This window comes from Heptranchias perlo, chromosome 28, assembly GCF_035084215.1.
Source record: "Heptranchias perlo isolate sHepPer1 chromosome 28, sHepPer1.hap1, whole genome shotgun sequence".
NCBI lineage: Eukaryota > Metazoa > Chordata > Chondrichthyes > Hexanchiformes > Hexanchidae > Heptranchias > Heptranchias perlo.
In genome coordinates this window covers 31,934,349-31,949,175 of record NC_090352.1, presented here as the reverse complement: position 1 = coordinate 31,949,175, position 14,827 = coordinate 31,934,349, and the positions used below count along the sequence as shown (strand labels likewise).

General features: G+C 40.9%; 1 protein-coding gene across 1 annotated transcript in view; it reads left to right on the top strand.

Moving 5' to 3' along the window:
• Positions 1 to 118: 118 nt before the first annotated feature.
• sgsm2 (small G protein signaling modulator 2) overlaps positions 119 to 14,827 on the top strand; it is a 156,098-nt gene continuing 141,389 nt past the window's right edge. Inside the window, exon 1 of the mRNA XM_067967891.1 lies at positions 119 to 193. Within this exon, the coding sequence (XP_067823992.1) occupies positions 119 to 193 (75 nt within the window). The remainder of the gene's footprint in view (positions 194 to 14,827) is intronic.

Here is a 14,827-nt window from a genome sequence, read left to right as displayed (position 1 = left end):
CGTCTCGCGGCAGTGGCGGCGAGCTCTCAGCTGCAAGGAAAAGAAGAAGACCGTCCGTCCCGTCCCCTCCTCACCCCTCTTATATTTATCTTAGTTTGTGTTCTCACCGGCCGCCGACATGTCAACCTCAAAAACCACGGGCTGCTCGGAGGAAGACGCGAAGCAGAAGCTGCTGTGGAACGTCAAAAGAGAGGTAATTGGATACATCGCCTGACATTATTTTGTTACATGAGAGCAAATGTTGCAAACAGCAGCTCCTCCTGTTAATAATCACTTTCATGTTGAGGGACCTGACATTTATATCACCTTATGTATTATTATTTTTGCATTGCATGTGGTGTTAATGGATGTTTTTGCGTGTGATGTTCCCTTTTTTTTAATATAATGCCATGGCATTGTGATGTATTGCACTGGTTTGTGTTCAGAACATTCTATGGCCACTTCAGTCACCATCATCTCATTGCCCAGCTCTACAATGTTAAGAGATGCGCCGGCTGGGTGTTCCGCTCTCTGTCACTGGGAGCTTCACAGACATGCCCCCGAGTGCGAGAGCCCAGGACCGGATTAATGTTTGTAAGGTAGGTACTGGCACTGAGGGTTCGGTTCGGTTCTGGCTGCTGATCTCCAGCCATTATCCGCCTGTCGGGGAGGAGATGGATTCTTCCTGCGCAAAGAGCAATTAGCAAGGTGCTTGCTGTGAGTCAGGCGAAGGGGTTTCGGCTTGTGAAAGGAATCTTCACCTGACAAGTTTCTTTTTGGGTGTAGCTCAGTCCCAGTATGGGAGGGAGTGGCAATGTAATACGATAGAAACACAAACACACCGTGGGGGTGGGGGATTAGCAGAGTCCTGATTTACCCTATTACATCTAAACACATCCAGATCTGCTGTTCAATTAAAGACCTCCCCACCAAAAAAAAACACCCACCGGGGTTTCCGTTTCATATATATTTATATTTAATCCGGGGATATTATTTATGATGTAACTATTGACGTTACAGTCAAACCACGATGAGATCAACTGAATTCAGTCACATGGTTTAGGATTTAAAGAAAACAATTTTAGGATGAGGATGGGGTGAAATTTATTGGTATTTGAATAAATTCTGTGGAAAACCTGTACAAGTAAAAGGAAAGTATTGCTCCCAGAGATTTTTTTAAATAGGCTCTGATTAATTATTTTAACGTGACGTTTCGCAGGTTTAACAGTTTCTTTAATATGCAGTGATCCTTGTGACTAGCCAAATAATGGAGAGGGTGGAAACGGAGAACCATAAACTGAATTGTAATATAGTTCTCTAACCCTATGTGGGATTATTGTGCCAGATAATATACAGGAGGGAGAATGAATGAACGAACATGAGTAATGCAATTATGTGATGCAATCTGATGACAGATCACAGTAGGCTGTAGACGTGGGTTTATGAATGAAAATTTGTGATTGCAGGTTTTCTGAAAACGTGCTTTGCAACACGAATATTCTCCAGGATTTCCATCTGGCGTTTGTTGCAAACAAGCTCACAAATGTGCTCTCAATTCTTCCTTTCCTGTACCATATATTGGTGCCAGTCCTGATGAATTTGGAATCTGTTGCTTACCCCTTTCATTTAGTTTATTCATCTTTCTTTTTGATTTAATTCTTTATTTAATTTGTTTGGCTTTGTTATTTGCTGGCCAATATTTATCTCTCAACCAACATCACTTAAAACAGGTTATCTGGTCATCATCACATTGCTGTTTGTGGGAGCTTGCTGTGCACAGATTGGTTGTCGTGTTTCCTACCTTACAACAGTGACTACACTTCTAAAGTACTTAATTGACTGTAAAGTCTTTGGGGTGTCCAATGGTCATGAAAGGCCCTATATAAATGCAAGTCTTTCTTTTCTTTTTAAGCAACTTTTTGAATTAACAGAAGTAGATTGTAATCACTTCAAGCATCTGGCTTTTTAAAAAATAATTTTGAAGTGGAGTAATTAACCTCAAGTTTTTTTTAATGCAACCGGGGTAAGGAGGGCCACCTGTAACGAGACCTCCAGTCACCAGACAACACATGATAGACTCGCTTTGTCATATTGTCTGATCTGGGGGGAGGCAGGTCTGACTGGGTAGGGGTACTAGATAAATTTCAGATAGAGGAATGAGGATACACATATATACTTATTTAAAAATAAACTACATGGGTCTTTTCAGAACCAGACATTTTATACTAAGTTATTTATTTATGTTTATAAATGTGAGATATATTTATAGTTCTAGTTCTTCTATCTTGAAGATGATTATTAAAGGAAACTAGCAAATCTTCCATGGCCTTGTTCAGTTAGTTGGAAGTAATGGTATTTATTATGCTGTGTTGGACTAAAATGGCAAGCAAATCTGGGCAACTCACACCACAACACCACTAATGGTGGGATGACCGACTAGCAGGTGTTAGTGTAGAACAACTTGCATTTATATAGCGCCATTAACATAGTAAAACATCCCAAGGCGCTTCACAGGAGTGTCATCAAACAAAATTTGACACTGAGCCACATAAGGAGATATTGGGACAGGTGACCAAAAGCTTGGTTAAAGAAGTAGATTTTAAGGAGTGTCTTAAAGGAGGGGAGGGAGGTAGCGAGGTGGAGAGGTTTAGGGAGGGAATTCCAGAGCTTAGGGCGTAGGCAGCTGAAGGCACGGCCGCCCATGGGGGAACAATTGAAATTGGGGATACGCAACTGGCCAGAATTGGAGGAGCGCAGAGATCTCGGAGGGTTGCAGGGCTGGAGGGAGGTTACAGAGATAGGGAGGGGCAAGGCCATAGAGGGATTTGAAAACAAGGATGGGAATTTTAAAATCGAGGAGTTGCCGGAGCGGTAACAAGTCTTAATGTTGCACTTCAGGCATCACTTGAGGTGTTGCTACCCATTATCAGAAAAGCATGGAAATAAGCCTGACAAACAGGAAGTCTCAAGAAATCCATGTATGCAGAAGAGGGCCATTAGCCTTTGAGGCTGATGGAGAAAAACACTGGCATCGACTTGATGGTCTGTTTCTTTGTACAATTCTATGATCTCATATCAGAACTGTATAAATTATTTAAGCCTATAATTCTTTGCAGTCTTTAAAGCTAATAATTTCTGACACAATTTTAGATGAAATCATATTGCACCTTTCAAAGGAAAAGATTAACTGTGGCACTCCTGGAAATTAGCCCTTATTTACAAAACCTCTGAGTGACATATTAGGTGGATGTTTAAAATGTATTGAATTAAATGCCACATTCTGAAGATTAAGTTTGAATATTGTCATTTTACAGAGGCAATAGTTTCAGAACATTACATCTTCCCTTATCCCACCTCTATCTAATTTGAAAAAACAGCAATTCTAGATGCTGATCAATTTTTAAAAAATCATCTTTTCACTATTGCATTGCACATTTTCTGGTGCAGCAAAAAATGTTCCTAAAGCTCATTCATGTGCTATAGTTGCAGTTTCCATTCACTTGGTTCCTGCTGGGAACTTGTTACAACACAGCGATGATTCATCAGCAGCCTTGTCCCCCTGCTCAGCCAAGGTATTTTACTAGAGTTTCCAGCCTGAACTCCATATCTCCTGTACGGGAGACAATGCCTCCACAGTTTTTTATTTGATATGGTTTGTCAGCTGTCTCAAGATAAACTCAGGAAGAATGATTCAACTTTGTGCTGGTTGATCTTTTCTCTAGGTCATTCTTCCCACCCATTGTAATAAATCTATAGTACAAGCTCTCCAAATGTAACAATGTGCTCAGCCAAGGACTTAACACTATCAGTCAGGGCAGTATGTGCATTATTTTTATACAGAAATACATCAACAGATGATTTATTTTTACACTTTCATTATTCAGTGGAATATTCAGTCATGCACATTAGTTTAAAAAAAAGTCTTATCATACATTGTACCTCAAATTTTATATAATGATAAAACACATCAGAATAGGCAAAAGAGTTCAATAATTCTAACAGTAATAAAACTTTCACAGTTATTGCTCTAAAAAGGTGGGCAAAGTGTTTTGAGATCTTCATGCTCGGTTGTGATGTCTTAGTGCTTTGCTATAGTTTTAAGAGGCTGTTAAATTGCATTTGAGGTGTATTATCCAGTGTTTAATAAATGGAATAGTTCAGGTACCTCTGGCAGTACAAAAATCCACTTAGAGGTTGGTCTTCCCAAGTTGCCGATAGCAAACATAAAGATCGCTGATCACAGATGTTCAAGCGCTCTGCCCACCCATTCAAGCCAGAAATGTGGTTTCTGCATTGCTGAATGAATTTTCCCTTGACGTCCGTGGGAAAGCCCACTCCCAGAACTGTATATATGGGATTGCAATTTTAAACAGTTATGCCTCCTTTTTCCCATCCTCTCAACAATATTAAAAGCTGTGGTTTGCTGTGGCAGCTTCCGCACACTGCAGAGTACAATATATATCGGCTGTAACTTGTTGCACAAAGCTGGGCAACACCTCCCCTGCTTTGTGTACACATTATATAGGGAAAGGATGACCATTTGTGTAATTTTAGCAGGGGCACAGGGTGGCACAGTGGATTCAAATTTTGGCCTTTCATGGCTGGCTTCTGGATTTGAATTGTCTCAGGCTAATGGGATCAACGTTTCCTTTCTTTGCTAACCATAAAGATTCTACGTGAAATGACTTGGGCAGTCTCAGCCCAGTTCCTAGTGGAAATGGGTCCATGACAATAAGCTAAATATAATTTAACATAAACTGGTAATGTTATTGAAAAAAGTTAATGTGGGAAATGGTGACATCAACACTGGTTTCAGTTGGAGGAGTGCACATATGAAATTGGTTGAAGTGCACTGTTGGGACAGAGTAGATGGAGCTTTACTCTGGCTATACTATGCATAACTTGGGAAATGTTTGATAATTAACTGAATCCATTCATTTTGAGCACTATTTTTAATCATCATGACATAATATATGTATAATAAATGCAATATAGCATCCACAGCAGTGTATTGCTGAGTTTATTTTGTGATTGTGAAAGTCATATAATTCACAAGCTTCAGTGGGTTAATTACGAGGTCGTCCCCATAAGTGAAATGAGCTCAGTAATTGGTACTGTTGGCATATTCATTGGAGATCAACAACATATTATGCTCCTAATAACTCCCATGTGTAGGTAAACCCAACTCAGTTTACCTATGTGACCTCTATGGAAGTGGACTGGAACCACGTTAAACAAACCGGTTACTTACTTGTTATTAAAGAAGTTCCATGTGGGTGATTTTCATGAAATTGCAGTAGCTTCATCCTGCATACAGTAATTGTATTCCTCTTTGAGATTGGAACTCCTCCATGGAGACAGCAGGGGTTAATCTGAAGGTGGGGTCCCTTGGAAAGCCAGCAGTGCCACTGGTTTGGGATTTTTGCTGGGATGTGTAAAAACTGAGTCATGCTCAGTGGTTGCATAAGCAGAGTCATCGCCTCCTGAAAAGAAAGGTGTGGGATCTGCCTGTGACTCAATCCCACCTTTCTTCAGGTAGCCGTTGTCTATTCGTTGTGGACACGACTGGATGAAATGGGACATGAAAGTAAAACATTAATCCCCGGAAGGGTGGAGAGGAGAGTCATAGAAATACATATGAAATTGCAACACCAAAACATGCAATTCGGCCCAAAGAATCCATGCAATTTGGCCCAAACAATCAATGTCATTCAGCCCAAACAATCCATGCCAGCTTTTACCCTCCATGCAAGCAAATAGTCCTAATCACATTTGCCTTCCCTGTCCCATATCCCTTTATTCCCTTTTCCTTCATTTATCTATGCAATGTAATCTTGAATGTTAACATAGTTTCAACTCAATCACTGATCCTGGAAGTGAATTTCACAGCCTTACAACTCTCTCTGTTCTAAATCTATTACATTTAATTTTGTATCTATGGTCCCTCGGTCTAGACTCAGCTACTGGAAACCGTCTGCTTCTATCTACCCGGTACCATGCTTTCATAATTTTAAACACTTCTATCATATCGCCCCATAATCTGCATTGTTCTAACAAAAAAGCTGCAATTTTTCAAGTCTGACTTCTTATTTGTATTTCATCATCCTAAGTAGCATCGTAGTGAATCTGCGTTGCACCCTGCATTAAAGCCTTAATATCCTTCCGATTGTGTGGAACCCAATACTGCACACAATACTCTTAACTGAGGTCATTTTGAGATTTTATATAGGCTCATTATTACTTCTTGGCTTTTATATTCAAAATTTAATATGAAAAATCCCAGAGGCAATAAAAATGCCAATTTCTGAGGGGATCTCAACAATAGCAAATCATTTGCCCTAACATAAGAACATAAGAAATAGGAACAGGAGTAGGCCATTTGGCCCCTCGAGTCTGCCCCACCATTCTGTAAGATCATGGTCGATCTTCTACCTCAACTCCACTTTCCTACCCTATCCCCAAATCCCTTGATTCCCTTAGATTTCAAAAATCTATCGATCTCAGTCTTGAATATACTCAAGTTAACAGCTTAACAGTGGAACTCTATGTACTCACACCAGATGCTTGAAGGAAAATATTTAGTCTGTCAACACTGTCAGCTTTTATTGCACAGCAAGTTGCAACTAATAATAAAAATGACAGGGAACTGATTTTGTACCAAGTTGATTGCGATCAGTCAGAGCCTGAATTTGATCTATATGTGAATTGAGATAAGTAAGTGGTTTATGTGAAGATTTTGCTTTTGATTCTGTGAAAACTGAACTGAGGAAAATTGGATATTCTTGTAATGTAAATGAACATGTGGCCCAAATGAACTTATTTGTCCCTAATTATATAGCAGCTTATCTGTTTCTAATTAAATCAGGGCTTATCTGACACCCAGAAAGTTCATGTCATTTGATTATATGCATAATGAAGTATGCAGATAGATGCTTATATTACACCACAGTATAAATTATCTCATATTCATTATTCTTTTCAGTTATTGTACACAATTTACAAAATTACAGATCACAAGTGAGTTCAAATGAAGTGTACTTTCTAATCTTAAGAGGACTGGTTGTAATTAATTTTGTATTAATACGGTTGGTTACCAATACAAATGTAACTGCTTTTACATTGGTTTTAGTGGGCGTTGGTGCCACTGGCAATCCTAGACTAAACTAAGGTCAGCTGCTGTAAGACTCGTTTTAGATTAGATTAAAAGGAAATTTAGCTTAGCTGAAATTTTGAAGGAGTTGCATTTTGTAGGTTGTGCTCTCTGGATTGAACTCGCAGCATGGTGGTAATGTCATCACAGGCCACTACCTCCAGGGACTACTTTTTTCTCATCCGAGCAGGCACAAAATTGTTATTGCAGAGGCTAACTTGAGCTCTGTAAACTGCTTTTATATTGGCGTCGTTTCAGTTTAATTCCAGGAGACTGATGCCCATCGACCTTCTCCCAGCACTTACACTGCTATATTCAGCTTCCTTATCCCATTGGAAGACTGGTTGACCCCACAAAAGATTGGGTGTACGAATCTGAGACTGGGATGAGGGATAAATACCTGGAGCCAGCTCGTAGATACCAGTCCTCTGGAAACCAAATTAAACCAGCAGCAAATAAAAGTGGCTATAGATCCCAGAGTCTTCCCTTCAACACGCACTTCCCATTTATTCCGCCGTCCTTCTGTCTCCAGGAGGTAATTCATGCCAGGGTTTCCTACCTTGCTCGTTCCTCCTACATGAGCACAGTCATTAAATGTCAGCAAGCTATATTACTGTGGCAGTCCTTACCCATGACCGTTCTAAGTACATAAGAAATAGGAGCAGGAGCAGGCCATACGGCCCCTTGAGCCTGCTCCGCCATTCAATAAGATCATGGCTGATCTTCAACCTCAACCCCACTTTCCTGCCCGAACCCCCCTAGAGGCCAAAAATCTATCTATCTCAGCCTTGAATATATTTGATGACTCAGCATTCACAGCCCTTTGGGGTAGAGAATTCCAAAGATTCACAACCCTGAGAGTGAAGAAATTCCTCCTCATCTCAGTCGTAAATGGCCAACCCCTTATCCTGTGACTATGCCCTCTAGTTCTACACTCTCCAGCCAGGGGAAACAACCTCTCAGCATCTACCCTGTCAAGCCCCCTCAGAATCTTGTATGTTTCAATGCGATCACCTCTCATTCTTCTAAACTCCAGGGAGTATAAGCCCATTCTACTCAACCTCTCCTCATTGGACAACCCTCTCATCCCAGGAATTAATCTAGTGAACCTCCATTGCACCGCCTCTAAGACAAGTATATCCTTCCTTAGCTAAGGAGACCAAAACTCCAGGTGAGGTCTCACCAAAGCGCTGTACAATTGCAGTAAAACTTCCTTACTCTTGTACTCCAACCCCCTTGCAATAAAGGCCAACATACTATTTGCTTTCCTAATTGCCTGCTGTACCTGTATGCTAACCTTTTGTGTTTCTTCTACCAGGACACCCAAGTCTCTCTGGACAACAACATTTAATAGTTTCTCACCATTTAAAAAATATTCTGTATTTCTATTCTTCCTACCAAAGTGAATAACCTCACATTTCCCCACATTATACTCCATCTGCCACCTTCCTATCCACTCACTTAACCTGTCTATATCCCTTTTCAGACTCCGTGTCCTCCCCGCAGCTTACTTTCCCACCTAGCTTTGTATCGTCATTAATATAGATTAGCTGAGGCCCAAGCACCGATCCTTGCGCTACCCCACTAGTTATAGCCTGTCAACCTGAAAATGACCCATTTATCCCTACTGTCTGTTTTCTGTCCATTAACCAATCCTATATCCGTGCTATTATGTTACCCCCAACCCCATGAGCCCTTATCTTACGTGGCACCTTACTGAATGCCTTTTGAAAATCCAAATATACTACGTGCACTGGTTCCCCTTTATCTACCCTGCTAGCTACATCCTGAAAAAACTCTAATAAATTTGTCAAACATGATTTCCCTTTCATAAAACCATGTTGACTCTGCCTAATCATATTATGATGTTCTAAGTGCTCTGTTACCACTTCCTTAATAATGGATTCCAGCATTTTCCCGACGACTGATGTCAGGCTAACAGGCCTGTAGTTCCCTGTTTTCTCTCTCCCTCCTTTCTTGAATAGCGGGGTTACATTTGCTACCTTCCAATCTGTTCTAGAATCTAGGGAATTTTGGACGATCATAACCAATGCATCCCATATCTCTGCAGCCACCTCTTTTAGAACCCTTGGATGTAGCCCATCAGGCCCAGGGGATTTGTCGGGCTTTAGTCCCATTAGTTTCTCAAGTACTTTTTATCTACTGATAATTACTTTAAGTTCCTCGCTCTCATTAGCCCCTGTCCTTACCCGTGCACACATTCCAGCACGAATCACTGGGTAGTGATCAGGAAGAGGAACTCTGGTTGATTTGCTTCACCCCCAGCCCAAAACCACCGAAGAAATTGTAGCGCCCCATCCAGTTGTGTTATCTCAGCAATTAAGCCAGCATAGGCCAGGAATCAAATGTAGAACCTCCTTAACCTGTATAGTTCAGTGCCTACTCTTGAGCTATTGACTCCAGAGAGTCTATGTAGCCGAAAAAAAATTGAAAAGTGAACCATCAGTAGCAGTTGAATTGACACTGATCAATCTTCTGTTCTGGTTACAAAGATGGTTGTGCAAAAATACTGGTATGAAAACATTTCAGCTGAGCCCTGGTTGTCATATTGGTATCACCCCAATCCAAATGCTTTTTCATCCCATTCTTGTTTTGCTGGATGACGTGTAAGCAGCTGCAACAGTCTTTTTTTTGTGTTGTAAAATATGTTTGCTGGCAGTGCCTCTGCACCCATTGCAGATTTAATGCAAAGTCAACTTTCACCATGCCAATCCAACTTCTCTTTAGGTGACCAGAAAGACAGCATTTATCAGATGCATTGACAGTGGTGACAGATGGGTCAGTGACACTTGTGACCTGCATGAATCACTGCAAGTGTTTGTGATGGAGGCAGCTAATTGACATTAGGTGGGCTGAAGCTAGTAGATTCTCATTATGCATTTAATCACTGTCATATTCAATATGCAATGCATGCAGAACATACAAAGACGTGCAACTTGTGGACAAAACTCTAATGTCTAGAAACGCAGATACCAGAAACCAGTAATAAAAGCCCTCAGTAACTGATTACTGTGTAGTGAACCTTAGTAACCATCTGTTTCTGAATATTGTGATTGTGGCATTTTGTGCTTACATGCCCTGTTATATATTTTTTTTTATTCGTTCACGGGATGTGGGCGTCGCTGGCAAGGCCGGCATTTATTGCCCATCCCTAATTACCCTCGAGAAGGTGATGGTGAGCCGCCTTCTTGAACCGCTGCAGTCCGTGTGGTGACGGTTCTCCCACAGTGCTGTGAGGAAGGGAGTTCCAGGATTTTGACCCAGCGTTGGAGAGCTGCTCTAAGGGGCTCTCTCAGTGACTCATTTGGTTAGTAGCTGAGCTGTACAGACAGGAAGATGCCAGGTTCAATCTCCAATCTGTGTTGAGTTAGCTGACTTTATCAGGTGTGACCAGGTCATAGAGGCTTCATGGAGGGGGAAACCAGGCAGGGCATTCCTGATCACTGTCTAGTGGGTTTTTTAAAATTCATTCATGGGATGTAGGCATCGCTGGCAAGGCCAGCATTTATTGCCCATCCCTAATTGCCCTTGAGAAGATGGCGGTGAGCTGCCTTCTTGAACCGCTGCAGTCCGTGAGGTGAAGGTTCTCCCGCTGCGCTTTTACATAGGGAGTTCCAGGATTTTGACCCAGCAACGATGATGGAACGGCGGTTCCTGCAAGAAAGTGTAGGCAGCAGATGAGGGCAGGATGAGGTATGACTGTGGTCTGCTCTCCACAGTAAGATAGCTGCTAACTATTGTCAACTTGGCTCAGTGGTAGCACACTTTCACCTGAAGGTTCAAGCTCCACTCTAGGACTTGAGCACATAATCTAGGCTGACACTTCAGTATAGTAATGAGGTAGTGTTGTATTGTTGGAGGTGTCATCTTTTGGATGAAACATTAAACCAAAGTCCTCTGCCTGTTCAGGTGGACATGGCAATATTTGAAGAAGAGCAGGGGAGTTCTCTCAGTATGTTAACCACCATTTATCCCTCAACCAAAAACAGAATAGCAGGTCAACTATCTCACTGCTGTTTGTGGGATCTTGCTGTACACAAATTGGCTCTTGCATTTGCCTGCATAGCAGCAGTGACTACGTTTCAAAACTAATGCATTGGCTGTGAAGACTTTTGCATGTCCCGAGGTCGTGAGACATGGTACGTCACACGTAAACAATGCCCAGTTGGATGAAGTACAAGATGGTGCCTGCCACCTGTGGAACTGTCTCCCAGCGAGGAATAAATGCCTTGAGGAAAGAAGGAGTGAGAAAATTAATGGAGACAATTGGTGAGGAAAAAAGAAAAGGAACTGCTAATACTACACTGATAATACGTCAATACAGTGTTAAACAAGAAGGATTCTACTGGTTATATGTATAATAAGCAGAACTCATCATCTCAGCTTAAATGATGGGAAAGGAAATCTTTTAACTTGTAATATTCCAATTGTTCCCAACAAGGTTTTCAGTAAGGCTCTTGAACATTGACGTCAGGTGTCATATGTTCATTAAGCATACAGTACATGCAATAGTACTTATACTTGCAACAAAACCTAATGGTTTGGTTGGGGATTGAAATGTGTTGCAGTTCTGAGCTCAGTATCTTAGGACTTTATGAATCCAACTACTCATTACAAACTGCCAGTTTTTTTTACATTTCTCTTACTCCCTCCACGTGACAATCCTTACAATTCCGCATAACATAATTATATTAAAAGTTAAAATACAACTCCGTATAAGGAGAATTTAATTGACTTATCCCTTATGAATAACTTTATTTTCCTTACTTAGAGCTCTTTTTTTCCATTGAGCTAACGAGCTTATTTTACCTTATCAATAGTTTCACTCTTGTTCCAGATAATTGGTGTACTACCAAGTGAAATCTTTAATTATAAGTCTGTCTTTATTTCTGTATCGTACCAATTAAAAAGGTAGATGTGAGCCCAGATGCTTTCCTTTGCAGAACTAACTGTTTTCCCATACTGTTATCAAATGATTCAGTATGCAATGGCACATCTTTAATGAAGTCTCATTACTTCATCCTGAAATTGACCATTGCTGCAGGGTCAGCACTGGCCCACTTCAAATTGACTTATACTTCCCTGCTTAACAGGCAAAGGCTAAAGATTAATATTACTACAATATAAAGAGAAATCAATGGCAGTATAACATTAGTAAGCTTCAGGACAGTCTGATTAACCCTTTCCTTACACATGGAAAGGACATAATGTTGACTTGATACAGTATGGCATGTAGTGCATATGCATTGCTAAGAGCAGCAATCTTATTACACTGTTATTACCATGTGTTACTGCTTGTGGATTAAATAAGATTGATCCCAATTGAAAGGGTTTGTATTAAACGGCATTTTTAATGCATAAGATAAAACTCAGTTCAGTGTGGCCTGGGGCAAGCTGAGATTAATGCACCGCAGATGGGATCTTTGACTTTGATATAATATTGAGTTACAGATATACTGGTTTACTAGCCTCATTTAAGTAAGGCTTGTATAATATTATACTCGCTCTTTCCCCTTCACCTAAACCCTAGCTGCTGTCCCCAAGTACACAATGATAATTGATAGTAGGAGTCTTATACGAATCATAAATAAAATAAGAATACTCCAAGGCTAACCACCCCTGTCCCATTTGACCTTGGAACTTTTACCTTGAAATAAGTCTCAACAACAACTCACATTTATATAGTGTGTTTAAAAGTCCTAAGACACTTAACAGGAGCGTTTTCAGACAGAAATTGACATTGAGCCGAAGAAGGAGACATTATGATAGCTGATCTAAAGCTTGATCAAAGAGGTAGGTTTCAAGGCGTGTCTTAAAAGAGGAGAGAGAGGCGGAGAGATTTAGTGTGGGAATTCCAGAGCTTAAGGCCGCCAATTGTGGGGAGAAGGAAGTGGGGGATGTGTTAAAGGAACACAGAATTCTCGGAGGGGTGTAGGGCTGGAAGAGGTTAGAGAAATAGGGAGGGGCGAGGCCATGGAGTGATTCGAACATGAGGATGAGAATTTTAAAATCGCGACGTTGATGGACCAGGAGCCAATGTTGGTCAGCGAGCACAGGGGTGATGGGTGAACGGGACTTGGTGCAAGTAAGGATATGGGCGGCAGAGTTTTGGATGAACACAAGTTTATGGAAGGTGGAAGATGGGAGGCCATCCAGGACGAATAATCTCAGACAAGGTACAGATATGGGACAGTGACATATTCAAAGTGGGGGATCATGTACCATACTACTGCCCTTTGAGTTTGGGGGAAAATAAAATCCAGGATGGTTGCCAGTGGTGAAAAGTGGAAATAAAACTGCCTCTAAACTATGAAGATCTGATGAGTAAATAATTAAAAAGCACAGTTGCTGTACCAGAATATTATTAGCAATTTTTTTGTTAATTCTTGGGATGTGAGCATTGCTGGTAAGGTCGGCATTTGTTTCCCATCCCTAAGTTGCCCTGAACTGAGTGGTTTGCTAAGCCACTTCAGAGGTCAGCTAACAGTCAACCATGTCGGTGTGGGAATGGAGTCACACGTAGGCCAGACCGGATAAGGACGACAGGTTTCCTTCCCTAAAGGACATTTATGAACCAGTTGGGTTTTTACACCAATCTGACAGCTTTATGATCACTTTTGCTGATACTGGCTTTTTATTTCCAGATTTTTTTTTGACTGAATTCAAATTCTCAAATTGCCATGGTGAGATTTGAACTTGCATTATCTGGATTATTAGTCCAGGCTGCTGGATTACTAGTCCAATAACATAACCACTGCCCACGATGTTCTCCTTACCTCAAAAGGCAGAAAATACCTCATCAGACCAATATATTTAAGCTAAAATTAATACATTTGTTTACATGTAGAATAATGCATAAAGCAGTAAAATACTGCAGGGTTACTGAAACTACAGGACTTAAAAAATATAAAGATAGAATCAGCCCACAAGGGTCTAAATACCCTTTCTGGAAAGTATTTCTTGCAGTGCTTGATAAGCAACAGAAGTTTTGAATGAAAGTCTTGTGTAGACTTTCACAATGCAAAGTAGTACATAGATAACACAAAGCTCCAAAGCATGAAGTTTAGATCTCTAGATAGTACTAAAGATGACAGGGGGAACACACAGCTCATACAATTTCTTGGTCTCCAAAGACAATATTGTCAATCACCCAAGATCAAAGACATTATACTAAAGGATTATTGCATGAGATGCTACTGGACAACTTGTCACTAACTATCTGGGTCCCACACCTGCCAAGGTCTTAAATAATGTCCAATTTTTGAATTTCTTCTACAACAAAGCCTCCTTAACTGTGTAATTTCCAGATCAAACTATCTGACCTAATTCCCAACAGACTCTGACCTTGATTCAGAAATTTCATTTTAACTAAGGCTGGGAGATTCCTCAACTGCTCCTGCTGTAACTTCGTCGGAAACTCCATTTACCTGTGTAAACAGGGCTTCTGCCGTAGTTTCGGCGAAGGTATAGGAGTGGAGCGGGAGCAGCTCTGAGGAATTTCCTGGCCTAACTATTTTAAAACACTATATTAAAGAAAGATTGGCACTTCCTCTATTTGACACGGGTAGATTTTTAACTCTGACCTCCCAGCGTAAGCGTGGCAGTAGTGGCCCAAAAATGGCTCATCACCCCCGTCTACGCCAGCACTCCAGCCCGCCCCATCCTCAGAGGGGCATT